Below are 26,859 nucleotides of genomic sequence, written 5' to 3' on the forward strand. Positions count from 1 at the left end.
GTTAGCCCACGGTAACCTCAAAGAGTTCATACCCGGCAACCTAAGCGGCACCCACATGAAATTTTCGACCCTTGGCTGACGATCGACGGAAGGAGCTTCCGAGCATCTTTTCTTTCCCTTGCCCCCCACACCCTTGCGTCTCCTTTCCTCTCTTTCTGTGTCGCTCGAGGTTCCCTCTTGACGGTATGTCACACCTCACCCAACCTTCCTCATTTACAATTGCCGGAATTGGGAAGCAACAGCGCAGTGCTAACCCTCCTACCCAAGGCCCCGATCTGTGCTGTCATTCTCGAAGAACGCGGTACACTCCCTCCGTGCTCATCAAACCCACAAAGGTGCAACAGCATGGCTCCCGCCGCCAGCACCAGCCTCCCGGCTGCAAACAAACCGTTCCTAAGAAGAAACATAACCTCGACCACGGTGGACTCTGACACGAGCGCTGTCGTGTCTCCTATCGACTCTCCTCGTCCGTCGGCGTCGTCCACGTCGTTGTCCTCGCTGGCCTCCGAGGATGCGCAGCCACAAAAGAAGTACGGCAAGCTGGTCGACACATACGGGAATGAGTTCGAGGTCCCCAATTTCACAATCAAGGATATTCGTGATGCGATCCCCAAGCATTGCTACGAGCGTTCCGCCGTCCGCAGCTTGTCTTATGTTGCCCGGGACCTGATCTACCTCGGGACGACCTTTTATATCTGGAATAAGTTTGTAACTCCGGAGTACATTCCGTCACAGGCGCTGCGCGTCGTACTTTGGGGCGTGTATACGTTCCTTCAAGGTCTTTTCGGCACCGGAATCTGGGTCCTTGCCCACGAGTGCGGACACCAGGCCTTCTCCCCTTCGACAAAGCTCAACAACTTCGTTGGCTGGGTCTTGCACTCGGCCCTGCTGGTGCCCTACTTCAGCTGGCAGTTCAGCCACAGCAAGCACCACAAGGCCACCGGAAATATGGAGCGCGACATGGTGTTTCTCCCCCGTACCAGGGAGCAGCACGCCACCCGCATCGGCCGCTTTGTCCATGAGCTTTCGGAGCTGACCGAGGAGACGCCCATCTTCACCTTCCTCCACTTGCTGGGCCAGCAACTGATTGGCTGGTGGAACTACCTCCTGACCAATGTCACCGGCCACAACAACCACGAGAGGCAGAGAGAGGGCCGCGGCAAGGGAAAGAGGAATGGCTGGTTCGGTGGCGTCAATCATTTCGATCCCCGTAGTCCGATTTTCGAGAATAGGGATGCCCTGTATATCCTGCTGAGCGATCTTGGTCTCGCCATCACCATCACGGCGCTCGTCTATCTCGGCAAGACGTTCGGCTGGTCCAACATGTTTGTGTGGTATTTCCTGCCCTATCTCTGGGTCAACCACTGGCTCGGTAAGTACTCGATGGTCTCCAATCAAAAGAAGAAGTCGCTAACCAGAACAATCAGTCGCCATCACATATCTGCAGCACACCGATCCCTCCCTGCCGCACTACACTGAGGAGGAGTGGAACTTCGTGCGTGGTGCCGCCGCCACTATCGACCGCGAGTTCGGCTTCATTGGTCGCCACCTGCTGCACGGCATCATCGAGACGCACGTTCTGCACCACTACGTCAGCACCATCCCCTTTTACAATGCCGACGAGGCCACCGAGGCCATCAAGCCCATCATGGGCCGTCACTACCGGTCGGACACGCGTGAAGGTCCCGTCGGCTTCATCAAGGCCATGTGGAAGAGTGCGCGCTGGTGCCAGTGGGTCGAGCCAACCGAGGGCGCGGAAGGCCCCGCCAAGGGTGTGCTGTTTTTCCGCAACCATAACGGCCTGGGAACACGCCCCGCTAAGATGAAGCCGGTGGCTTGATGTGGTCGATGATGGTGGTGCTGATTATTTTTTCTCTTTGGACGGTTCTCGCGGACTTGACTGCAACTCTCGGCAGCTCGCCTTAGATGACCAGGCTCGCGGGAATTTGCTCAACTTCTTTTACATCCTTCCTCGTGACAGCCCTTTTCTATTGGGAGCTGGCCGGAAGCGGACTCCTGCTGTGGTCCGCGGCGGGAAGCAGATGTAGTCTCGGATCGGATCTACGGCAACGACCTCCCACAAAAAGTTCGTCGGCGGTTTTGTCGGTTACTGCTCGTTCCTACGTCGTTGGGATAGAAGCACTATCGGAAGGATAGACAATAGACTTATGCATTCGATGAATTCGAAGAAGCTTGCAAGATATGATTGATGATGGTGACCAAGGGTAGTTATCAAGTCATCGATGCTAGACGCAAGATCTGAGCGAAGGCAGAACACCGGAACGGCCGGAGGAAGCACCGCCTCACAGTCAACAGCTGGTTCTGTGCTTGTCCTGCCGTTATTATGTCTTTTCTTAATGGTCGCCCAGTTACAAGCGGCTGACGGGATTCGTGCGGCCCCGTGCGGGGACAGCATCTCGAAATGGCTAACATCTAATCCATGTTGCGGGGAACTAATAAAGGAGGGCGCAGTGGTTACTGGTCGGACCGGGTCTAACCCCTCCAGATACCGTCCTTCCAGCGGCCGGTCGGCAAGATGGGGTTCTCCGGGCCCGGTTGGTTGTATTGTACTCTGTATCCACAACACAAACATCCCACAAAATACGGCGGAGTGTGTAGTTGTTAACTCGCGACCAGATTACTGATACAGTGTATACACTGCGTAGCGTGCCGTCAGTTTATCGTTGATGTTGACTCCGGCTGGCCGGCTCTTCTCTCTATGAGTGCATCTGGAAGGAAATGCAATGCATGTCTCCCAGATCATGTTGGGTAAATGGCGGACAATATCAGCCAACTACGGATGAAGATAGGTACCTAGATGAAGCCTCAATTCACGTTCAGAGATGGAGGCAGTCGGTCACAGTCTCAGAATTTATTTACCAGTAAAACACACCGTGGCAGAAACTTGTTCTAGTCCGAGAAGGAGTATTGTAAGGTACCTATTTGACGTCTTGTGTATCTCGCGGGCAATACAGCTCAGTTGATGTGATGGGTTGGACCGTCGGATGGTGTTGCAATAAAGCTGTGGCATGTTCGCTTCCGTTGTCCAAGTACAGGGGAAGCGTAACGTTATCAGCCCGCAGCCATGCATGGTACCAGGGATGCAAGAAGATTCTAAGAGGGAATGGAGTTTGCAAGAGCCTACTGGAATGTCTGCTCCAAGGGCAGCCTAGTCGTCAACCAACTACATTGTGCCAAGCGGACCCTGCTGTCTTGAGAGATTCGTTCTTCCTCCTCCTCCTGCTCGTCGTCCGTCGAAAGAGACATCCGCCCGGGTCCATATCCATGAATACGCAGGCTTCGCCGTACGAGCAGCAGAGCCTGTATAAAGCCCTTTGCCTCCTAGCATGCAGCCCTAATCACTCTTGCCAGAATTCGTCTTGCCGGGAGCCAGATTTGCCATGCCACCAGCACACTTGAGAGTACCCCTGTCATTGCTAATGCCATCGTCTGATAGATATTAGCAAGTGTGCTCAGTGCTTCGATCAGAGTAACACAGGACATACCCAGGTTGAGTGTCGACTGGACAGGACCGTGGCTGCCAACCAACGGCTCACAGAAACAAGTGAGCAGGTGGCTCGGCTTGCCAACGGCCTGGAGCATGGTGCAGTTATTGCAGTAGTTGGAGAATTTGCCGCTGATATTGCAATCAACCTGTCAGCACGCACGCCTTCCAGACTAGTGGTTCTTGGTGTCGAAAGAGATAACTCACTACACCTCCCACTTCATATGGCCGCTCGTTTGGTTGAGGCCGATGCACATGGTCAGGTCGAGCTCATTCTGGGTCTCGGACTCGTCCACGACGCTGTCGGCGTCCGAGTTGCAGCAGGTCGCACAGGTAGCACCGAGGAAGAAGCCGTGGAAGAGGCTCACGCCGGTGCAGCTGAGGGAGAAGTTGCCGTAGCACTCAGCGGTGACGGTGATGAGGGACGCCGCCAAGCTGAAGAGCACAGAGGAGCGCATTTTGTAGGTAGTGGGAGGCATGCAAATTTGAATTCGGTGGAATGGGTCGGTGATCGATTGTTAGGTGTTGAAGGTGAGAGGACTTGGGCTGGCAGTAGTATTGTACCTAAGGTCTCCTTCTCAAACGAGCAATTGATAATTGGTAAATGCCGTAGCAAGAACCACTGCTGCTACTGCCAGTTCGTGCCTTCCTGCACATAATCAAAATCATTCAGGCTAGAACTGACGGCCGTAAACTCACCGAGCCTTCATGGTAGCAAGACAAACGGCTGTTCCAGATGGAAACAGCAAACAGACAAGTGACCACTTCAAAACCCAAATCGTCATCCGTCTGAGAGAACATGGCTCTGTGCAATTGGTTCTCAATGGGGGCTTGGTGCAGGATCTCAATCTGTGCCGCCTACATGGTGTCACAGCGAGGTGACCCGAGTAGGAGGGAAAACCGAGGGTTCGAATGAGAATTGAGAGCGAAAGACCGACTGCCGCAAGCACATGCATATACACCCTAGCCATCAGTATGCTAAGACTGCTTGTAGGCACCTGTCTCGAGATTCCCTTAACCCGCCTGGCATTTCCCCTCTCCAGGGTCGCATATGTACTCTGTATTGTGGGAGGTCATCGGACGGTCCTCTCTGAGCAACCACTCGTCGGTACTAAGCCCGGGAACAGCGGGCAATGAAGTCAAGGACACCGGGCACACTTCGCTCTGAGGCGAGGCTGGCGGAATCGAAGATGGATTGGATGTCTCCAGCTGCGCCTCCGTAGATTGGGCAGCAAGAGTTTCTGCTCGAGCTCTTCTGCGTAACGTTACTCGTTCTAGCGGCAGATCAAGAAGGGATAGCGTCGTCCCTGCTTGTCTCATTGATCTGCTGTGCCTTTAAGTCGACGGAAACGCTGCGGTGCTGCCAGAACGTTCATTAGGCGATCCCTAACCCCCGAGTCCGTGTCTGGGGCGCGGCACGGACCATCGCGAAACACCGGAAGTTCAAAGGAATGATGGCTTGTTCCGCTGGCAATGTGACGCGGACTGCCTTATGCAATCGAGATTACCGGTGCCCCTCGTCATTTCCAACCCCTGTCCACCAATTGCTATGGCTTGGGAATTGGGGGAATCTCGAGCTCTTCTTGAGAGCATCGAGTGTCGAGTCTCGGACATGTAAAGTTTAAACTCGGTTTCTAACAACGAGGTCCTCTAAATTAAGATGATATTGAATTGATTTTGAGAGGGACACACAAACGAGAGAGTCTGGTGAGCTGGCCGCCACACCAAACATCGTGTTGTCCACTCATGCAAGCTGACGTGCACCGAGGCGCCCTTCTTGGCGCTCCGCAGCCACACTTGTTTCTGGCTCTGCCGTCACCGTGAGCTTTTTGAAACTGCATCCAGCACTCTGGCGGCTCTGGCCATGAGCTGACAGTTGGCCAGTTGAATCGGCCCGGTCCGGTCTAGGCATCAGCGATTTGACAGTGTCAACGCCGAGGAATTGGACCTTGGGGAGCCCCTTCGGACTTCCCTTCGCACAACTGAGGTTCGGGTTGCAGAGGCACTTGAATCCGTGGACGCTTCTCCATGCGATAACGTTTTTCACACTGCCTTGGTATGTATGGACCCTTCTTGTCTGCATCAGTATCCACCACCGAGGAAGGGTTGCGCTGTCGGCCAAGTGGCCTATCTCAGTTTGTTGGCGCTACAATGCTACCTTCGTACTTGAATTCAAACTGTAGAGAAGCTGTCGGAGGATCTCTCGGCCTGTGATATCACCATCTGTCGGTCTGCAGTGTTGTGCCTTGGATTCTGCGGGTTTTCTTGGCTTGAATCTACCCCGGCTTTCGATAGGTCCAGACTTGCAGTGACCTCCACTCTGATTCCTACTGATTTCCGTCCTTCACCCCTCCCGCTTGCTTGCGCTAGCCAGTTAGCTCCTTTCCAGGTTTGCTGCCTCTCTTGACTTGTTTTTCCTTTGTCAATCTTCGCAACCTTGGTCGCCGTGACGCTTTCCTATTGTTTTCCTTAACATAAGATAGTCGGATCGGCCAGTCGCTCGTTTGCCGTCTCTGCCGTCATTCCGCTCGCTAAGGCGCCCGAATTCCGTACATTCGCTGCATACAACGTTTCCCCAGACTTTCGTTGACCACTCTGCACCAGCGGCTGCATATACGATTTCCGCACACGACCACTGAGTGCAGTATCCGATCGCTCAATCATACATACAAGTAAACATAATACAACTACTCCTGTTCTTAGCGCAGGCTCTTATTTCGTCCTCGCGTCTCTGTCTGTTTCATCCGTCGGCCAGTTCCTCGACCTAACCGACTGTGAGACATCCGTCCTGGCAATCCAGGGGTTAGCCGCTCGCATTCCGTCCGATCGCCCTCCGGCCAACGATCGCCCTCTCGCACCACGGTCCTGGAACGCTTCATGCCGCACCGACTCCCGCTCTCCGTGTAGTTCTTCCACTCCAGTTCGGACCGAGAGTACAAACATCAGCCGGCGGATCCTAGGATCAACAGGAGGCAGGCCTTCTCAGTTTGCGCAGAACTATCCGAGTTTGTGAGGACGACCATGCCAAGATGATGATCTACGAGCGACCGCTTCACGATGCCGTCCTATCGGCGCCTGGCTCTCCACCAAGCATGACCGCGTCGAAATCCTCCAAGTCTTCCTCGCTTAGTTCGCTTCCATCGGATGATGGCAGTGTGCTCGCCGATGTGAACCACTTCGAAGACATTGGACTCGACGATGCGCAGGTCGGCCCTCGCACCCTGTCCGACCAGCACCTCAAGTCAGCCCCAAACCCTTATCACCCATCATTCTCCTCTGAATTTCGGGCTGTCACGAAAAGACAAGTGTCGTCCTCGACTCCTCGACTACAATACTCGCGTGACGCTTCGAAGACTCGCCAGCCATCTGATTCATCTACCCGTCCCAAGTTACGACCGACTCTGCCAATCCTGCAGAGCCAGATACGAACCACCAATGGGCGAATTGCCAGCCTCGGGCTCCTCCCAGAGCCGTACACTAGTCCTCTTCCGTTCCGTGGCCCTAGCCGCCGGTCCTCGCATACATCTATGCGGCAACGGAGTCCTAGCCCTAGCGTATCGCTATCTGCGAAAGATCCGAACGCCGCAATGAGGACGCGGCGGAGTAGCTGGCAGTCGAACCGAGAGCGAAAGACGGCGCTTGAGCTGGAGCTGGAATGCGATGAAGATGACGGAGACGAGATTCCCGAAGGGCTGGTCCTGGATAACGTACCTCTTTCCCCACGACCGCCATCGGAACGGTTCCAAAGCCGACCGCCATCCAAAGCGCCATCTCCGGAGCGCCCACCCAAGGAGAGGGTGCGGAGTGTCGGCAATGGTACACCCCCCGTGGCCCTGGCCCAGGGATCGCTCCGCTCGCCAACTTGGAAATCGGAGTCGGCAATCAGCTCTGCCTCTTCCAGCCGGGTGTCTAGCCCGACATGCTCGAGGGCCCAGAGCTGGTCTGCTGCATTGGCACACTTGAACGCCGAGGCAAAGGCGCTCACCGAGAAGCTGGAGGAACACGCCGAGGAGATGGAGCACAAGGTCCAACAACGCTCCAGCACCGGCTCAATGCCCAACGCTAGGAGGTCTTCGGATCCTGAATCCAAGCCTAGAGTGAAATCAGCCCTGGCAGAGCTGCCGCCCTTGCGCCGGTCAAACATTATGATCGATCCCTTGCCCATCTCAAAGGAGAAGGAGGCTGTTCTCTCGCGGACGCGGCCGTCATGGCTGCCACCGAAGGATCCTGCCGAGGAGCGCCGCCACTTGAAGGAGTATCAGAAGATGATGGCGCAGAGCATCGAAGCCGAGCGTCGTCGCCAGGCCGCCAAACGCGCCCGGTCCGAATGCCGCGACGTTGCCGCCGACAGCATAATGCAGATCTGGGAGCACGACATTCTTACCCGCTGGAACGATGCGATCCGCGAGCGCAGGACAAGGGACATGTGGTGGCGAGGGATTGCCCCACGGAGTCGGGGGGCTGTTTGGTCCCGCGCGATCGGGAACGATCTCGGACTCACCAAGACGTCGTTCGAGGCTGCACTGAGCCGAGCGCGTGAGGCTGAAACAAACGGAAAATCAGGACATGGAAGTGCTCAAGAGATGCGCGCGGTTTCTTGGTTTGACGCTATCGGCAAAGATGTTCGGGAGCGCACATGGCCCGATCTACGGATCTTCCAGCCGGGCGGCCCGCTTCATCAGAGCTTGCTGGACGTCCTTCGGGCATATGCCATGTACCGAAGCGACATTGGATACGTGCCAGGCTGCAATGTAAGTTCATGCCAAACGCTTCAGAAAAGAGAACTCAATCTAATTCGACTACAGACCATTGCAGCCCTCTTGCTCCTTAACCTCCCGACAGCAACCGACGCCTTCATTGCGCTAGCCAATGTTTTGAACCGCCCCTTACCCCTTAGCTTTTATGTCTCGGATGCGGGCGCGAAGAACTCGGCATACAACCTGCTCTTACACACTCTAGCGCAGAAATCCCCAAATCTGCACGAGCACCTCACCCATCTGCCCGACCACGACCCCAACCTCTACCTTAGTGATATCTTTACCGGCCTCTTCACTCGCCACCTCGCCTTGGACGAGGCCACCCGGTTGTGGGACGTGTTCGTCTTTGAAGGCGACACCCTCCTCATCCGTGCCGGCGTCGCGCTGCTTCTCCAGAAGGAAATGGTACTACTGGGCACCAAGTCTGCTGTCGAGGTCCAGGCAATCCTCGGGACGACCCCGGAAGGAACAAAGACCCCCCGTGTCGTTGGGGGGAACGGGGAGGAAGAACGCTGGATGCAGGCGGTTAGGGAGGCGGGCAAGGTGTGATTGAGTCAGGGATCTGCGCTCCCTTTCCTCTTCCAATACGCAGCATACCATCCCCAGCTGCGGCAAATCAACGGATTGCAATGGTACATATTTTAAAGGTATCTATAAAGAGGACAATATCTTCCGGGGGCGTCATGAGCGGATTCTTCTTATTTTGGAATATTCCCGGTTGCGTTTCGTTCAGGGAGCGGATGGGTTACGAATACTCTTGGGCGCCTTTTTTGCCCTTTCTCTCGCTTTTACTTTGCTCTATTTTACCCCGTTTCTCACGATGGGTTATTGTTTACGCCTAATTTTCGATGGTGCCGCCTGGCGTGGCTGTTGGAGAAGTGTTTTGGGGTGCTTCTTGCGCGACCTGGGAAGGGGGCCTCATGCCTAGGTACCTTGTCCGCGGTCGACTCTGTCCTGTTGCAGGATGAGTTCATAAGGTTGATGCTTTGTATAGTTGGTTTGGTGTATAGATTTGGAAATGACAGTAAAGCGGTGGTATCTGAACCTGCCTTCAGTGGTGGTCCTTTGTTCTGTTCCAGTGATATGGTGTCTGAAGTGCCTTCGTGTGCGTTCGTTTCCACCACGCGTTCCTCTATTTCCTGAAGGCAAGCTTCTCCCCCCCAAGACGTGCTAGGGAACCTGGCGAGTCCTGGAATGGCATGGAGCCCAATGTCCCCATCAGCCGCATTTGGTTGTGGTGTACAATTTTTGCTGCTCGCTCTGGTAGGTTTGCTCAACGCAGCCGGGTGACGGCAGGTGACTCGGACTCTTTGACTGCCGAATTGAAGGAACTCCAGATCGTGTTTGGTATGACTATAACACGAGATCCAAACAAGAGAGCACTAACTCCTAGCTCGTCTGTTGCCCCCGGCCTCATCTGCGGGCGACACACGTACTCCCGGAAAGAAAGGCAAGTCGTAACCAGCCGACTATCCCGAAACGCCCCGACCCCGACCTCTAGTCCAAGTTTCGACCGTCTTATGGGTCTTCTTTTGCTTTGGCAAACTCGACTACATTGCCACTGAAACCCCTTTCCGTTCGTTGAGTTATTGCTAGGCAGCTCCGCCCTCCCAGATAAGCTCAACAACCTCATCCATCATCCCCTCCGTCTCCACGTCCTCCCCCTTTGACCCCTCCTTCCTCGGCGCGCGATGAACATAAACCTGCCTGAACGTCTCTCCCTTCTGGGCTTCCCCGTCCACGGCAACAAGCCGGTAACTCTTCTTCTCCTGCTCGCTGAGCCGCGGCCGGAAGGGCCCGTAGACAAAGTCAAACTTCCCGTCCGGCTCCTGCCACGTGCCCTCGACCCTGCCCAGATCGATACTGTCTAGCAGCCCGTCGCGGTACGTGGTGATGCTGTACCCGTTGGCCAGCAGCGTGCCGCTGCCGAAGCGCCAGCGCTGCAGGAAGCAGTCGCCGCACACGCGCGTGACGGCCGCCATCTGGGCGACGGGCGCGCGGTACCACGATTTCCAGTGGTGGATGCTGAGCGCGCGGCGGCCGGACTCGAAAAACCCGGCCGCGTCGCCGCGTATGTCGTGCTGGTAGAGCCCCTCGACGACGGTCAGCTTGGTGGTGGTGTATGCGTAGATGCAGTCGCGGAGCATGCCGTCGCCCGACACGACCGTCGTCTCGCGGATGCACGACTCCAGGTGCGGTGCCAGCTGGCGGGCGAGCGGGACGGAGAGGAATGTGCCGGCCCCGCCGTACGCCATGTAGCCCCATATGCGGAGCGAGACGAAGTTGTCGGCCAAGGCGCCCAGCCAGGTCGGCGCGGTGTGGTCGTGCTCCCGGAGGGCCGCGGACAAGGGGTGCAGGGCTGGGAAGAAGGTGTCGTCGTCCAGGACGCCCAGCCAATGGGTTTCGGGCGTGGCGCGGTCCAGCATGTCGCGGATGAGGAGGAAGTGCAGCTGTTCTACCGGCGCCGGGGAGGATGGGGTCGCGTCCGTAGTTGTGTCCTTGCGGGGGATGGCGACCGTCTGTGTGGGAGCGATGAAGGTTGCGGCGATGTTATGCTGGCGGTATTCCGCTTCGAGGGATTGCAGGTCGAACTTGGAATCGACCTGATCCGCGTCTGAGACAACAGCCACCAGTTGTGCGCCAGTTCCGGAGAGCCAGTGAGCAAAGACCGGGAGGGACTCTGAGAGGCGGTCGTGCGAGGATGCTACACCGAAGATGAGGTGGGGGTACTGTTCTTGAGGATAGTTCGGGGGGACGTGAAGCGTTAAGGGCTCACATGGAGGGGCTTCAACGGTTGCGCACTCGGCTGTCAGACTGAGTGTTGTCTTGCTGGTGATGAGTGGCGTGCTGATATTGGTGACAGCGGCGCGGTCGACATTGCCGTGAACAGGCCTGATGCACCGGCGGCTATAAACGATGCTCTTAGTCAAGGCAAGATCCCCTTGGCGCAGGAGGTTGAAGTCCCGGCCGCAAAAGTTGTCCGGTTTCTCTGCTATTAAAGACTGTTGGTCGTCGACACTGATCCATTGTCCTCTCAACCGTGGAAAGGCTGGCGAGGGCCCATTGTGAAGTCTGTTGGCCGTCAAAAGGAATAGAATGAGGAGGAGCGCCACCAGGAAGACGAAGGAGGCTCTGCCAGAGCACTGGTGGGCAAGCATCATGGATGCGCATCGGTAACTGATCGGACGGCAATCAGCCAGTGTCACTGCTGAAATGACGCCGAAGGCCCAAAAAGTTGAAGATATCGTGCTCTCAAGAAGTGCCACCGCAACTAGTAGAAGCACAACGGAGAGAAGCTCGGACGAGAAGCTGACGGTAGTTAAAGCTTCAGTTGAAGAAAAGGAGTGACCCCATGCTCGAGCATACCTCTTAACTATGGGTAAACGGTAAACCGGGGCTTGTGACAAGGAACAAGGACGATCTGTCTGGCGATCACTTTCATGCACTCACCCTTATGTTTGACAAACGGAAACGGCCCATTTTGTCCTTGTTGAGTCTTGGGGTTTGTGCGTCCGTTTCACCGAGCTCTCCCTTCAGAGCTGAGGACGGCAGTGCCTCCAAATGCCTAATACATAAGTGGCAAGACCCGGGCTGGGTCAATATCGGCCATGACGTGGTGGACACGGCCAGTCGTGCACCCGCATAGGCAGTGTTTGTACTGTATACGTAGTGTACAGTACCAATCTATGTAGTTCTCCTGCCCAAGTATATACTTGATTCCCTTCTTCCTAGTTCTTTGAGAGTAAGGAGCCCGAGTGTGTCATCTATAGCTTTTTCTGCGCCATCAACTCGGGAACGGAAGTATACCGTGGCACGAAAATCGTGTACCAGTACAAGTACCTGCCGTTGTGTGAGCCCCAGTCGGGGAATCTATGCTTGCGTATGTAGTGCCACTGAGTGCGTAGAGGTACGTAAGTACTCCATACGTACATACGTCAAAACTCAAAAGGAATACCGATGCCAAGCCGGCACTCCCCTCTTGGCATCTGCAGACATGCATTGGTTTCTTGGCAAACCTGGCGATGGTGTGGAGATTGGTTGATCGGTGGGGTTTCGCATTCAACCTGAAACTCCAAATCGCTACGCAGGGACCACAAGCAGGCCGGGTAAGCAGAAGTATATGCAGTAGTATTGCTATGATACTGGGTTCAGAGTGTTGCAGTCGCAGTAGTTAATTAATGACGTAGACGTATCATACGGAGTTGGAATGTTCAATATACAGTGTAAGATGGTTAAGGCATTGTAGGGTCAAGGCCCGCCGTTTTGGGGAGGGAGAACTGATTATCCAGTCTCTGTGGAGCGATTGGATGGTCATTGTCGACTTGGATCAGCCATGCGCAAGTCTTCATAATAAGCGGTGCTCAGAACTTGACATCTGTGGAACTTTGGGACCTTGTCGTGAACCGCTGGTAGATAGGCCCGTGCTCCGTACAGGAAACGTACTGTAGCAGCACCGCAGTTCCTGGTACGACACGGCAGGGCACAGGGACATAGCAGCGAGGCAATACAGGAACTCCTAGTTTTAGTCGACGAAGAGCTTTTTATCTATCCCGACACGGCCGCGGATGGTTGTCGGCATGTGCGGTGCGTGTGCAGTTTTTGGGTGGCATATAGCTCCCTACTTCCGGGCCGGGCCTGGCCACAGATCCTGAGTCCATTTACTTGAGGTAACATACCCAACGGCATAGGTAGTGTCATCTCAGAAATAGTTGACCAAGTTGATGTGGCCGTCGGTGTCGAGTAGCGGGAAGAGATTGAGTTGTGCCGAAGGTCTGTTCGGCATCAACATCGAGAGGCCCTCTCGCTTAAGCCGACAAAGCCCGACTCCAAATCGAAACCGAACCGTGGCGTTTGACTGTTTGCATGTCCTAAGCGCGATTTATCTGGTCTACTGGAAACATCCGGACTCTCGGTCTGTCAGGGGGAGAAATAGGAGCATCTGCCGCAACTGGCTGACTGGCCATTTCGTTCCACACCTGGTCAAGTTGACGCCGTTACCAGTTATTACTATTATTCTTGAAGCAAACTAACCGACCAGAATCATGAATGCATCTCCATGCGGCAATGACCGAGCGCCTCAAGGAACCCACCACTCCGGAAACGCCTTGCGCTTGGCGAAGCTTCCGATGCCTAACCTAGCCAGTTTCGGTAACACCTCCTGGACGGCCTGGACGAGCTCCCCACTCTCAGGCGGCCTTGGCTGTTGGTATGGATCTTTGGAAGCTTCGACATTTTCCAGGCTTTTCTAGCGTCCGGTGTGCAAACGGAGTGCAACTCTCTACGGAGTTACAGATGATCGACTTTGATGTACAAGAGCACCTATGTCATACATATTCGGAACAACATCCGAGAACTGAGAAACTTCACCATCATCTCTTAGAGGAAAGCATCATCGTCTGGCACTCCAAGTGTTGAGCTCAACAAGTCACTCATCAGTTACAGACGCGTCGGACGCGACGCCACAGGATCCGTGCGCATTTCCTCCGAACAGCCAATGACCGATGTCGCGACTTTCTATGGGATGCCTGCAACCCAACCGATATTGCAACATCGCCTGTCTCAGCGGGAGACATGCAGGAGTATAGTATGTACGATCCAGCTTGTCTCTTCTGTCCACGTCCAAGCGATGTCAGATGAACGACGTCGCCTACATAGGGTGGCTACATGGCGAGGCAAGAGTTGTCCCCCGCCCCGATGCCAGTTGTGTACCGGATGGCCTTGCCGGTTCCATACCTATCAACCCGGCTCAAAGTTCAGCCGACTCCGTCGGAAATTGCACGTGACGGGACCTCTCGGTGTCTATGACGTCCCAGCTCCGCGTAGGAGGTTGGTTGGCACGCTATGGCCACATTAAATGGTACACGAAAACCTTGGCACCACCACACAATTCATCACGAACTAGGCCTGAGAGCATGTAATTTGAACACTCCTCTCCAAACAATGCCTATATCAGGCTGTAATGGAAATGAGTCTGAGCTCTATGCTGTGGTAGGGAAGTAGCAATACCGTGACCGAATCAGTATTGTGTTGGTCTAAGCAACTTGGTTTCTGTATCATTTAATGTGGCCATGGCGTGGTTGGGTGAGGACTCTAGGAGGCTGAGGACTTGGCTTACCCAACGTTAGGGAGTGACTTTTGGAACGCCCTAGCACCTCAATCTTTGAGCCAAGACTCCTGCAGCGGGTCCTAGCTCCCTCGCTTGCCGACCACTTGGAAAGCCGATATATTACCCGGAAGCGGGCTGCAGCAGGTACCTCCGTACCAGGCAGCACCGTTCTCCAAGCAGCTTCCTGCCCCTCACCCAGATGGAACCTCTGCCTAAGGCACAAGCGCAATGTTACGCACAAACAGAGCGCCCTGGCAGTAGGAGGTGTCCTTTCTCCGCACCGCCTCTGCTGGGCGACAGCAGCTCCCCGCTATCCAACCCCTTTGCTCTCCCTGTTTCCATCAATCTTGGGGAAAGGTACGTACCGCCGCGCGCAAGCTCCCAGCCTTTGCCCGCCCAGCACCCCAGAAATCCCCCTTCCTCGCAACCTTCCTTCCGTCCTCTCACTCTCCTCTCAGCTCTCTCCTATTCGCCTGCCATCAAAATTCGCCCCTTTGCGCCCTTGAATTCTCATATTCTTCCCAATTGACATCCCCCAAAGCCGCATTCCACAATGACCGGCCGCAAGAGAAAGGCAGAGGAGGAGGAAGAGCTCGTTTCCCTCCCGAGTGGCGATGAGGAGGAGGAAGAGTAAGCAACCTTTTCCGAGTTTGTCGCAAACCAACGTTCGATCCCTACGCCGTTGCCCTCCGTATGGTGCGACAGCCACCGAATAAGCGAAGATATTGTTACTCGTTGGCGCATCGCGGCGCAACCGTGCGCTCGATGCGCCGCCGAGCAGATATCCGGAGAGTCTTCTCCGTGCATCGCGGTGGCGGTCGGCGTTGTGCTCGGCGTGGCATTCGGGAATATCGTTCGCTCGGCTTGTCGTTATAGAACATCGCTAAATGCTCCCCCGCAGATATGTAGAGGATGACGAAGAGGAAGATGAGTTCGATGACGAGGAAGATGAGGACTTCGAGGGTGAAGCCGAGGGTGAAGAAGGTGACGAGGAGGAAGACGAGGAGAATGCCGCTCCGGCTCCAGGTAAGCCAAGCCTCTCTGTATACCAATCAAGTTCCCTTCCACCGCGACAAACAACCGAGTCTTTGCGCCATTCGGCCGACAGGCTCACTCTTCCGTCGTGGCCCCTTTCCGATGTGTGGTGTTGCGCAGGCGTACTGACATTCCCCGAAGAACAATCCCCGCCCAAGAAGAAGCTAAAGACGGCCCCCTCGGCCCAGCAAGAGGCGCCTCATAAGAACGGCACCGTCTCGAACGGCCGCGAAGAGGATGAAGAGGGCGAAGGCGAGGAAGATGAGTTTGACGAGGAGGGAGAGGAAGGTGAGGGCGAAGATGAGGAGGAGGAGGAGGAGGAGGAGGAAGAAGAGGGCGGCGAAGAGAAAGAGGCGCCCACGAAGGGCGCCGGCAAGGTGGCCTCCGCTCCCGCGGCAGGCAAGGGCGACTCCAACGCCGTTGCTGCGGGCGGTGATGAGGAGGACTGAAAGACGTCGTTGAATCATCGCACCTCCGTTCCCCTTCACATCCCTAGAGCCCTCGCGTCAGCGGGTCGGGCCGTTTATTTCTGTCCCATCTTGAGCACTAAAATGGTCGATCACTCCTGTTCTTTCCAGCTTGCACTAAGAGAGCTCCATTTGCGGCTCTGCTGGGTTAGCTTTTGAGTTAGTTGGAAAGGGAAACAGTAGCGAGTTTTCAAGGTCCAGGACAGAATACCTAAGGTAGATCCTTGCCTTGCCTTCTTTGTTCGATTGTGCTTGGCTCTCGTGCAAGCCATCTTTCGCTCCTCATCCACAGCTTCTCCCTCGGCCACATGTATCGCCGGCTCCGGGACTCCATTGACCTCCTGTGCGTTAGGTACCATCACCCGATCCCATATTTGCAACAAAGTAGCCAACCATCCCATACTGCGTAGGTCAACTTGCAAGATAGAGTGATCGAATTCCAGGAGTGCAACCGCATCCCGCCGAGTATAAGAAGTGTCAGGGCAAAATGATCCATCATGCCTACCGTACCCAATGACTCCACCCCGCACCCTTCTTGGCCCTCTTGAACTGAACCCAAATGGGATCCTGTGGTGCCCAACCGTCCACGTAGCCCATCCCGCGCTTGTTGGGATTTGCCGCCGTCCAGAGAGCTTATTCCCGTCGTTTTCTTGCCTGAGTTGTTGTGCGCCTGAAGATCACGTTTCCTGTTAACGCCGATGAGCGGGTTAGGCGAGCGATGTTGGGTCGGTCGTGTTTTGTTCCAGGCCATGGTAGATGAGATGGCAGGACGTCCCTATCCGTCAAGAACTTAAGAGCGGCATTCGTTGTGTAATCGGTCGTTATTCAGTTTCAGGGGGAAGGCCAAAGATCGCGGGCCAGGAGTCGTTATGATGCTGTGTACTTTAACTCCAGCAACGTGTGGGAGACTTGGTTCTAAGTTCTAGGCTCGGTTGAAGAGAGCTGAGAGATCTCGAGTTCCAGAAACCAAATCAATGCGTGGCGGTATGCGTCGCCGGTGTGTTAAGACCTAGCTCGCGTCGCTGGCACAATTGCACCTGCTCATGCGTTCGGAGCGCGCTGAATCCTCGCAGCCATCCCATATCCCAGCGGCGGAAACCACGAGAAAGAACGCCCTCGTCGTCTCAACTCATATTCATCCACACTTCGTGCCTCATGACAAGCGATTCCACTCTGACTCCGCCAAGGAAGCCCGAATACACTACGGAGTACCGAGTTGACAGGTTCCTCGACCTTGAGTGCGCGGGAAAAGTCCATCCGGCCCGCTCAGTGGACCAGTTGTTCAGCACTCAAGTCTGGGGGCGTCTTGTTTCCCCTGAAAACACATGGAGGTTGCCGCAACGTCCTGTCACCCACCCTCGTACTCACCCTCAACAATGGAGCCATCAACGATGGCAGTCCGAACGAACTCTCATGCGCTCGGATGGACTCGGTGCTGGACTGTGTCAGTCCAGCGGCCCGTCGTTGATGAAGGAGCCAGACTGGAGGTTGTTGAGCCAACGTTGTCAAGCCTCCAACTGTCGCCAGATGCTCTGGAGGCTTCACTGGGCATTTTTCCCCGACGAGCCACAGCTCCCCACGTACGCTAGTGCCTCAGGTCAAGCGATGGGGGCTGAGCACGCCGGAGACATGATGTCCCCCAGCTTGGGATTCGTCCGGCCTAGCTATTGTCAGTTACAGCTGGCTCACCGCCTCGCGCTCCTGCCTCCATGGGATGTCCGAAGTGGAGGAAGCCGAGAGCTGAGCTGATGGAGGCAGACCCGTAGGTTTCCGCCGAGTTTCCCCCGGCACCAGACGCCGCGGCAGATGGAGAAGAAGTCTTCAGCCTGCCGGCGGCAAATTTACTCAGCGAATCTTGCAGAGAAAAGGTTAGTCTTGTGGTTTTGGTTGAGCAGTGTTGTTGGCCCTCAGCCCGATATTTCCTCGTTGTCCCCAACAAACCAGACAATGCTTTCAAGTATCTGTACCAGGATGTAAAACAGACGCTTCCGCCAAGTCTCCCTTAAGGTGGCCGCCGGTCGAAGGGAAGCATGAGGGAGGCGCAAGTGTAGGATAGCGTCGGCATTGACCATGTTGGTTTCGGCTGACTGGGACGTCAAAATTAGATGAAGAGAGGAGAATCACCAGAGCCAAAGGTTTCAGTTGGCTTGGTTCTGCCGGAGAGCCCCGCAAGGCACGCTCCTGCAGCGGGAATGCTCGGGGAGTCTCGCAGTTGACTGTCAAATCATGTTAGCTGGCTTCGCGAGCACCTGCATTAGTGTTGGAGGATGCTTCTTGCGGAGACATCTAACAGATTAAATCTCCGCAAGTTGGGATGCTTCGAAGTTCTAAGACCTTGGCGGTCAGCAGTGTACCTCTCTGGAGTGGAAGGGAGTCGAGGGACGGATCCAGCTGCGGGACTACCCGCCCATTGCATGCTCTGTAATTACCATCGCAGACAGTAGACTAGCCGAGATTGTCCCGGCTTGCATTTACCTTCAGGAAAGAGAGCGACTGCATCATGATTCCAGGACGCGCCACAGCATCATTCCTTTGAGATTTATTTATCTGTATGGCGATCTAAGTCCTCAGCAACGCGACGGCGGTTCTTGGCAACACGAGGAAGGAGCGATAAGATAAAGCTGTTCTTGGTCATTCTTGGCGGGGCCGGCTCCGTGGCTCTCTCGGGCCCGCCCGGACAGCGGAGCCCGAATCCTGGCCGAGGGGGTCTGGATTCTCGACCGCGACATCTCAGGCAAGAGCCGCTCTTGGTACATGCGCAAGGATGGTGCCATCCTTCATGTACGATGCAAAGCCCGGCCCACCATTCGAGCGCTTCGATACGCTGAGCGAGATGGGCATGCATTCTGTCCGAGGAATTCTCTTCCATCTGCATCCCTTGGACGTCCTTGCCTGGTCCCAGAGTCCTGGCGAGTGCACGCCCGTCCTACCTCCGTACCGTGATATATTCTTTGACTAGCCTTGACGGTGTCATCTCCACCCACTTACCGGCTCTGGTGGGGTACTGTACCTGGCACTCACCGTCCATGCGCCCTCTCTGTCGGCAGTAGAAGACGGTCCCGCAGCTTCGAGGCAATGTATAAGAGACTGAACCGGCTCGTTGGTTGCGATGGCTGCCAGAGCAGTGCGGCCAGGCCGAAATGATAGCTTCATTTGTTACATCGTCTCACTCGAATCTCGTCCCGGATTCGGTGAGGGAGACTGCTGTTTGCCTCGCACATCACGACCCTGACGGTTAGTTGGCGTCCACTCGCCCAACACGCAAAGCATCCTTCGGCCGTCGCCAGTTTCCAACACTCCCCCCACATGGTTGTGAGGCAGAGCTAGACATCTCATCGGAGCCATGAAACCCAACACTTCAACAGTCGGACTCAATGGCGAGATGGGTTCTGACCTAGGCAAGGTAAGGAGAATCCCCATTCCAATACGATGGATCATTGCACCCGTCGCTGGTGAGACGTGGTCCTATGTCCTTGTCTCTTCTGTTTCTTCTCGGTCCAGTCCCTTTCTGGTACTAGCCCCGTTCTTCTCCCGCCCTGGGGCAGTTCACTGACACAACATCCAGACGGGCTTGTCATCCGCTCTGGACCAACAGAGCCCGGGTTTAGATTTACTCCCTTGGTGTCCATCCGACACGCCGTACACGGATTCGATGCCCCTTGACGGGCCAGGCTGCGACTACTTCCCTCTGCGAAGCACCTCGGCGTCGGTTTTCCTGGACCCTGGAGCATCGTTTCTCCCTTGGGCAACATTCCCAGGAGTACCACTCTCAACGGTGGGTTGTACTGAAGAAAGATCGGCTGTCTCACCAGGTCCATGGGCCGGCGACAGCGAGTCCGACGGCTGCGACCTCTTTTCGCCCATCACTGACCCGGAGGCTCCCAGTTCGGGAGTGAGCCAGCAATACTTGGCAGCTTCGGATCTCGCGTCCGTCAATTCGGGCTCTGTCATGCAGGTCGGAGGGTCGCCGTGGTCCAAGCCGATACCAGATAAGCCGTCGGTCAGTTCCCATACTGAGCACATTCCCCCCGCCGCCGCCGAGGCGAAACGCGGGAGAGCCAAGGCCTACACCAGACAGCATAGTATCCAGCTCCGCACAGCCCCCCGCAAGCCTCGCAGGTCCTGGGTAACGGCCGCCTCTCATACCCCTGATGCCGACAACAAGGGAAATAGATCCCCTCCCACCGATGACGACGACCTGACCGCTGAAGAGCGCCGCGCCCGCCGCAACCACAACCTAGTCGAGAAACAGTACCGCAACCGTTTGAACGCCCAATTCGAGCGTCTGCTTGCCGTGCTCCCCGTGGACGAATGCCGAACCAGAGCGGGAACAATGGACCGCGTCGAGACTAGCGGGGTCGACGAGAAGCGGATGAGCAAGGCCGAGGTACTGGAATTGGCTACTAGGCGGATCAGGACACTCGAGGTGGAACGCAATCAGCTGCTGAGGGAGCGAAGAGAGCTGCTGAGAAGCATCGAGGTCATGATGGCCGGGGCCGTGGGCGCAAGGCCAGGGATACCGATTGCTGGTTTGGGCGTTGCTGTGGGGGGTAATTGAGGGCATCGCTCCTCAGTTTGAGTCATGCCCCATGTTCGAAGTCACCCTGTTTTCAACGAAAAAGAAAAACCAATAAACGTTTGACAAGGAAACCAACGGTCTTGTGCAGGCTACTAGTGTCATAGGTCTAGGATACCGAGTATGGAGACTCCGAAAGTGGGCGTCGATACTCTGAGACCCGGATAGAAAAGCAAACTTGACTGGGGTCAGCGGCCAGCTCCAGATACAGCCTATCTCTTGGGTTTTTGGTGACAATGTATGCCCAACCGGATCCTGCAAGTTTGGAATGGTGAAATCTTGCTGTTATTCAAAGGTACCTGTGTGCACTGTCTGTAAGCCTCGTGATAATGAAGTGGACTAGCCTGCCTTCGACCATAAACGGTAGGTACCTAAATCAATGATTACTTACCTACTAGGTAGGTAGGTACTAGTAACTTAGGTAACCCTCACACCGAACATACCTAGGGTATTTCTAGCCACCGATACCTATATGATCGGACTGTTGATCCCACTGATGATGAAGTTATGAACTCTCTGCCCCGCTTGGCCGCGTCACCTCGAGCTCTAGACTGAATGCCTGCGCACCTCTCACCCGTTGCTGCAGTCTAGACCATGTGGTTAGCTGTGAGCACGCCTAGATACCGAGGAGCTCGCTGTGGTACATCGACCATGCGTAGGTATTTATGGATCTGGCTCGCATTCAACCCCGGCAATAAATGGCAGATTCGTCGAAGTTATTTCAACCTTCAACGATGGATGCAATACGGGGAAAGTTCCACCCCAAGGCCTAAACGTGTTGTGGCACATTTAAATTAGGGTTGGACGCACTCACAAGCAGTGAGAAAATTCCGTGTGGCACGATGGGCGGGGCCAAATCGTACCGTACAGTCGGATGATGTATCTGAGTGCTGGGGCGTTAATCTCTGATGTCACGACGTGTCTCTGCTGTCGACCTCTCTGACAACGCCGATATCATGGCTACCTACTTCTTTCTGGAATTACACGACATGTAGATCTACTGACAGCTCCATTCTCAAATCAGCCCGATCTGTCCAAAGATTGTGTGGGGAAGCTGACAAGGCGGTGATTAACTGGAACGCTGCATAGGCAAACATGTCGGGGTGGCCTGATCATTCGGCCGACGATCTGGCCCATCGAATCAGGATCATGGGACTCCCAGAGTCCTGAATGCAGTTTGCCAATAGATGGTATGCTGACCCGATCAACCCTCGAATTCTGGTCCTGGGTCCCCTGGCCACAGCTGAAGGACATTCACCTTCCCCCATGTGATACTGGCCTTGGGTGTTCTGCATCCTCCGCTGCCCTCGATCACAGCCTCAAGCACTGGCCTGCCTCTTTCACCTACACAGTCAGGATAGGAACGGTAGCATTCCAACAGAACATTCTTGGAATAAGACGGAACAACTTTACGGACTCGCTAGTTCAAGCTTTGACGCCTCTACACGAGTCCCCAAGTACCAGTGGGCTCCCACGTTCACCTTCGGCAGCATGCGAGCGGAAATCCACAACAGCAAGCCACGCCATCTGGGAATAATGGACATCTGCAATCGTGACGCAAGCGACCAAGAATCCCAGACGCCGAGTCCCAACAAGGCAGGGTCAAAGAAACGACCCCACGGGCCGGAGGGAGAGGATAATGGAGAAGCGCCGAAGCAGAGGCGACGTCGGTTGCCGAGCAGCAAGAGAGAGTGGCAGGAAGGCCAATCATCCTCATCCCCGAACCCAGTCGCTACAAACCCCAGCAGCACCAAACCCGATTACATTTCCGACCCCGACGACAACGAGACCGAGAGCGCCGATGATGCCTCTCCGCCCACGGCCCGGCCACGGATGAAGAAAACGCGTCGTCCCCCGGGCAAGGGCCAGCACAACCTGGTCGAGCAGAAGTACCGCCAGAAGCTTAACAGCCACTTCAAGCGCCTTCTCGAAGTCCTGCCCGCGGCCAACAGCACAGGAGAAAGCGGCAAGTTACGCAAGCCGCCTCCTTCTGTCCCCTCACCACCTCTCCACCTCCCTCCTTTTCTTTCTCCCCCTTCCGGAGGAAGAGAAGTCCCCAGCAGGAAGCCGCTCCCGTCTGTCCCTCCTCCTCCTCAACCCCTTCTCCCTCCGGGAGGAAGCGGAGCCCCGAACAGCTCGCAGGTGCGGATACCGCTACCGCCGCTTACGCTGACTTCCCACGAGCCGGTCGTGGTCAGCGCGAGGGGCCCGCTCCCGGAAGGCGCCGCCGGCAAGACCAGGTCGTCCAGCAGCGGCAGCGGGTCCGAACACGATGCTGCCGGGACCGGCGGTGGGTTTGGTGAGCGGAGGGTGAGCAAGGGGGAGGTGCTGGAGCGCGCGCGGCTGTATATCCAGGCTCTGGAGCAGAGGCACAGGCGGCTGGTGGCGGAGAAGATGGAGTTGGAGTTGCTGTGGGAGCAGAACTACAAATGCAAGGAGACCGGGAGTGCTGGCCGGCAGGTCCCGAATTAAGGTATTCGTGAACGAACGGGCGGGGGAAGCAGCTAAAGTGTAATTCTTGAGGAGTGAAGCGACGGGGGAAGGCTTTTTCACGGGGGTTCATGGGGGAAATGCGCTGGGGAGGGGATGCAGATTGTCTTTATGTGTGTTCGGAAGATCAAGCGTGGATGGGGAATCACTGCTCCAAGTTCAAGTTGTCAAAATCATCTGCTGTTCTGTAACGCGCACGCCTGAGGTGGCTTCAGGGTCGTGGGATAACCCCAACAATTGATTAGGGAGGGCTTATGACGAGTCGGATCTGCCGCACAATCAAACAAATATGGCTTGTATATGTCAAACCTTTATTAGAGACGGATCTATAACAATAGTGTTACTTTTGGAACTGGCTAATCACCTGTTACTATCTTCGAACATGTCTCTGAGGTGAAGGTAGGTGCGTATGACTGGGGTTCAAGCCGTTGGCTTAAATTGAAGTGCAGTTCAAAGTTGTAGCAATAGCAAGTAAATACAGCGAAGAGAACACCCCCGTCTTCAGTCATATCATGATTCAGGTACTTCCGGTCCGCAAATATCACATGATTTCCCCATTCCCCTTTTAGAAGCCCGGGCGGTAGGCATCAATAGCCTCCTCAAAACCAGCATCAATCGGCGCCACGAGGTTCTCGGCGACCTCCTCCAGCTCATCGGGCAGCTTATCAATGATGGCGTCGCTCATTTTGCTCGTCGCCTTCTGTTGCAGCTCCAAGTTGCCAAAGATGAGCGGCGACAGGAGCAGGCGGTCAAACTTGTCCTTCGATTCAATCAGCGCCGTCAGCGTGGTGTTGACCGACGCCACGAGCGTGTTGGTCGCCCCCGCGACGCTGAGCGCCCCGGCCGTGTCGAGTGGGTCGCTCTCCTTCGCAATTATGGTGCCTTTCTTGACATCGATCAGCAGCGCGGTGCTGGCGGCGAGGATGGGCAGCGTGCCGAGCAGCTCGCCATCCCACTTGGTGACAGCGTCACCGAGGTCGACGGTTGCGTTGTTGACGATGGCCAGGGCCGAGACGATGGATGCGGATGTGTTATTGCCCACGTGTGCGGTGGCGAGGCCGATGAAGGCAAGGGGAGCAAGGACGGTGGTGAGCTGCATCTTCGTAGATTTCTCGGTGAGGAGGAACTGGTATATGCTGGCTTGAGGATTGTACGCAAGTGTCGCGGTGATGATCGTAGGTAAGCAGGAAATGGTTCTGTGAGGATTCCACGGAGTTCTTGTAGCCCAGTAGTGACGACAGTGACGAGACGTCGTGCCTTCCGACTCCTGTCCGCAAGACGTAATATCATGTTCACATCCGCAAGCATTTCCCATCCGGGCAGCGCAGTTGGCAGTCACGACCCAGGCTTTCGTACCCCGCCTGCCCAGTGAAGCATCCCCCCTCCAAATAACGGCAGGTTCTACCTAGAGCGCGATGTGGACGGAAATTTCCCGGGGCCCGGTACAGGGCATTGGATGTTGGAGTACATCGAACCATTGTGCGCGGGATCCAGGTCGATGCCGGCCGAGATCGACCTGAGCAGATGCCGAAAGGAGGTAGGCGGGTCCTCATCGTATGTAAAGATGGTGTAAGGCAGCGAGGATGGCCGCCCGGAGAAAATAAGCAAAATAAGCGCAGCGGAATGCGGGGGAGGACAGGAACCGTTAACTACCAGGTTCAAGGCGATCATAGCGATGGATCGACGAGCACCCCATGCTCATCTCTGGGGAAATGTAACCTTAATCTGGATCCACACCGAGGCGTTCTGGGTGCCGAATGAGCGCCGCAGCATGTGAATAGAGTTTCCCTTTCGTGTGTACTAAGAGGTCGTGGATGAAGCTAGCGATTACTGTTGGGGTGTGGGAGCGGAACAAACGAGGGAGGAGGTGGACACATGCTGGCACAGTCAGACAACTTGGCGCTTGAGAAAGAGAGGAGTTAGCGAGGCGGCGCGCGGAACGCCCCCAGTGATTAGATTAGATTTCGGAGGAAGGCTCCAAGTTGATAGTGGTGTGAAGGACTCCACCGATACTTCAAGATCTTGTCCCAGATTTCTCCCCTGTAACATGGTATCCAGCATATCTTCATCCTCAAGTAGGTTTCTCTGCAACAGTCCCCTCATGGCCCGATTGACCCTGCTGTTGGTGTTGCTCCTCAACCGGAGTCGCCGCCTGGGCTTGCGACCGTCGAGACCCCGAGCTGATGGCACCGGAAGCCGATGGCCCTCGCCGAGACTGCCGTGCAGAATTACTGGGCGTCCCTGCGGGGACAGTGCCGGGTGCGTAGTAACCCTGCAACAGTCCGGGATTAGACTGCTGTTGGGCGGCTGTCCAAGCCATCTCCGGTGGTGCAGGTGCGTAGTAGCCTCCGTACAAAGCGGCCGGTTGAGGCGATGCCGGGTCGGTTCCCGCGCCCGCTTGTCGCGGCACCGGGGCCATCACCGGGCCCGGATACCGTCCTGGCTGCGACCTTGACTGCGGCACAATTGACTGCGGTGACCCATAAACAGGGTACTGTGGGTTGGGGTAGGGCCCAGGGGCGCCATACGGCACTTGGACAACCACAACCTGCTTCCTCGCTCTCTCAACTCGGTTTGTCTCGACACAAGCGCCGACGAACAAGACAAAGTGGACGAAGAGAAGGACACAGTCGAATCCGAGCAGAACGTTCTGGAAATACATGTTCTGCTCGAAGCGGCGAGCATACTCGTCGACTGGCTGGTCGTCAGAATCGTAATCATAGCTACTGTAGTTGTACTCTTCGTCTGACACATAGATAGCAACGATGGTAACAGCCGCAACCGCGACAAGCCAGGTAATGAGATGAAAAGCGACAAGAGCCCCCGGATGAAGGCCGTATTGTCGCTTGGAGGTATATCGCTTAAGGAAGTCAAGTGCGGTTATCGCAATCGCAGCGCCAGCCTGTTGCGGCCTGGTTAGGCCATGCTTATGGACACGAGGGGAAGTCAAGCATACCGGAGCGAAAGAAAGCGCAACTTCCAGCTCGACCTGGAAGTAGTCGCGGGGGAAGTAACGGACGACGTTGTAGCCAAAAGCGACACCGATGCCGAATATGACTGCCGCCGCAACGAGGGATACACTTTGGAGCACCAGTTTCGTCTTCTCCCAACCGGGGTAGCGTGGGCGTTGAAAATCGGGTGGCTGCTGAGGTGGCAGGTGTACCGGCAGAGGTGCGAAATGAGCGCCGGGCAGTGGTGGTAGCGGCCGGGCCTTGACGGAGGCTTGGTGAGGAGGCGGAAGAGCCCTCGGTGGCAGCGGCGGGGCCGAGTCATTGCCGCTATCTTGCTGCGATTCACGCTCTGTTTGCTGATGGCCCGTTCCATTCTGTGTCTTCGCCCTCTCCTGCTCCCCGCTCAATTGCGCTGGGCTCGCCCTCGTGGTTGCGTCGTCATCATTTGCCATCGTAGGCGTCTTATCACTGCGAAGTGTTCCTTCCGTCGCGAGTCAAGTGAGGGATGCTTCAATTCGGGTGTTTTAAGGAGTGACTCGGAATGTCCAAGCGCGTAAGGGAGCGTGGTTTTCTGAAAACGAGCGACAAAACGAGTGAACGGCGCGAGACAGAACGGAGAAAAGGCAGACAGAGGATGGTTCAATTTTAAGATTAGGTTGCATCCTGCCTGACAGCTCGAAGACGCTGTATCGAGAGCAGTTTAGCTCGTCCTTGGCAAGGGCACGCAAACGCAGAGCGCGAGCCGCCAAGCGGGAAAGGGTTGCCAAGACTCGGCGCCTGGGACCCTGCTGCTACTGGCCTGACCTGGCCTTCAACCACCTCAGCAAAAGCTGGAAGATCTCCTGCGTGTGCATGTGGCTGAGATGAGGGTGATGAGCCGTATGGATAGAACAGGCAGAAGACACAACTTCTCTGCAAACTGACTCATAACCTCCCTCCGGCGGGAATGACAACACTCTTCAGGCCAAATCG

At 55.7% G+C, this 26,859-nt stretch overlaps 10 protein-coding genes across 10 annotated transcripts; 5 read left to right on the forward strand and 5 right to left on the reverse strand.

Moving 5' to 3' along the window:
- The first annotated feature begins 201 nt into the window (after positions 1-201).
- Positions 202-1,974, forward strand: B0T15DRAFT_178088 (delta-12 acyl-CoA desaturase). Its single transcript, XM_062862266.1, has 2 exons — positions 202-1,372; positions 1,428-1,974. The coding sequence occupies exons 1-2, from the start codon at positions 346-348 to the stop codon at positions 1,838-1,840; spliced, it is 1,440 nt and encodes a 479-aa protein (XP_062723211.1). The 5' UTR covers positions 202-345; the 3' UTR covers positions 1,841-1,974.
- On the reverse strand, positions 1,967-2,732 carry B0T15DRAFT_178067 (uncharacterized protein). Its single transcript, XM_062862265.1, has one exon. The coding sequence runs from the start codon at positions 2,591-2,593 to the stop codon at positions 2,108-2,110; it is 486 nt and encodes a 161-aa protein (XP_062723212.1). The 5' UTR covers positions 2,594-2,732; the 3' UTR covers positions 1,967-2,107.
- Positions 2,733-3,355: 623 nt separating this feature from the next.
- B0T15DRAFT_510707 (uncharacterized protein) lies at positions 3,356-3,963 on the reverse strand (the record flags this gene model as incomplete). Its single annotated transcript, XM_062867873.1, has 3 exons — positions 3,356-3,450; positions 3,507-3,637; positions 3,713-3,963. The coding sequence occupies 3 exons, from the start codon at positions 3,961-3,963 to the stop codon at positions 3,356-3,358; spliced, it is 477 nt and encodes a 158-aa protein (XP_062723213.1).
- Positions 3,964-6,061: 2,098 nt separating this feature from the next.
- On the forward strand, positions 6,062-8,944 carry B0T15DRAFT_178106 (uncharacterized protein). Its single transcript, XM_062862267.1, has 2 exons — positions 6,062-8,256; positions 8,311-8,944. The coding sequence occupies exons 1-2, from the start codon at positions 6,535-6,537 to the stop codon at positions 8,809-8,811; spliced, it is 2,223 nt and encodes a 740-aa protein (XP_062723214.1). The 5' UTR covers positions 6,062-6,534; the 3' UTR covers positions 8,812-8,944.
- Positions 8,945-9,840: 896 nt separating this feature from the next.
- B0T15DRAFT_178129 (glycosyltransferase family 31 protein) lies at positions 9,841-11,740 on the reverse strand. Its single transcript, XM_062862268.1, has 2 exons — positions 11,713-11,740; positions 9,841-11,571 (listed from the first exon to the last, which is right to left on the reverse strand). Exon 2 carries the CDS (start codon positions 11,421-11,423, stop codon positions 9,855-9,857), a length of 1,569 nt encoding a protein of 522 aa, XP_062723215.1. The 5' UTR covers positions 11,424-11,571; positions 11,713-11,740; the 3' UTR covers positions 9,841-9,854.
- A 3,181-nt stretch (positions 11,741-14,921) lies between these two features.
- B0T15DRAFT_492913 (uncharacterized protein) lies at positions 14,922-15,852 on the forward strand (the record flags this gene model as incomplete). Its single annotated transcript, XM_062866895.1, has 3 exons — positions 14,922-14,998; positions 15,270-15,394; positions 15,545-15,852. The coding sequence occupies 3 exons, from the start codon at positions 14,922-14,924 to the stop codon at positions 15,850-15,852; spliced, it is 510 nt and encodes a 169-aa protein (XP_062723216.1).
- Positions 15,853-18,979: 3,127 nt separating this feature from the next.
- B0T15DRAFT_178488 (uncharacterized protein) lies at positions 18,980-20,543 on the forward strand. The gene is made up of 3 exons (XM_062862272.1): positions 18,980-19,273; positions 19,436-19,645; positions 19,772-20,543. Exons 1-3 carry the CDS (start codon positions 19,214-19,216, stop codon positions 20,426-20,428), a joined length of 927 nt encoding a protein of 308 aa, XP_062723217.1. The 5' UTR covers positions 18,980-19,213; the 3' UTR covers positions 20,429-20,543.
- A 1,439-nt stretch (positions 20,544-21,982) lies between these two features.
- B0T15DRAFT_492915 (uncharacterized protein) lies at positions 21,983-22,918 on the forward strand (the record flags this gene model as incomplete). Its single annotated transcript, XM_062866896.1, has 1 exon — positions 21,983-22,918. One exon carries the CDS (start codon positions 21,983-21,985, stop codon positions 22,916-22,918), a length of 936 nt encoding a protein of 311 aa, XP_062723218.1.
- Positions 22,919-23,501: 583 nt separating this feature from the next.
- B0T15DRAFT_492916 (hydrophobic surface binding protein A-domain-containing protein) lies at positions 23,502-24,035 on the reverse strand (the record flags this gene model as incomplete). Its single annotated transcript, XM_062866897.1, has 1 exon — positions 23,502-24,035. The coding sequence occupies one exon, from the start codon at positions 24,033-24,035 to the stop codon at positions 23,502-23,504; it is 534 nt and encodes a 177-aa protein (XP_062723219.1).
- A 781-nt stretch (positions 24,036-24,816) lies between these two features.
- On the reverse strand, positions 24,817-26,586 carry B0T15DRAFT_178249 (uncharacterized protein). Its single transcript, XM_062862270.1, has 2 exons — positions 25,893-26,586; positions 24,817-25,838 (listed from the first exon to the last, which is right to left on the reverse strand). The coding sequence occupies exons 1-2, from the start codon at positions 26,337-26,339 to the stop codon at positions 25,008-25,010; spliced, it is 1,278 nt and encodes a 425-aa protein (XP_062723220.1). The 5' UTR covers positions 26,340-26,586; the 3' UTR covers positions 24,817-25,007.
- Positions 26,587-26,859: the final 273 nt, after the last annotated feature.

Source organism: Chaetomium strumarium, assembly GCF_033439665.1.
Source record: "Chaetomium strumarium strain CBS 333.67 chromosome Unknown B0T15scaffold_3, whole genome shotgun sequence".
In the NCBI taxonomy this organism is placed as follows: domain Eukaryota; kingdom Fungi; phylum Ascomycota; class Sordariomycetes; order Sordariales; family Chaetomiaceae; genus Chaetomium; species Chaetomium strumarium.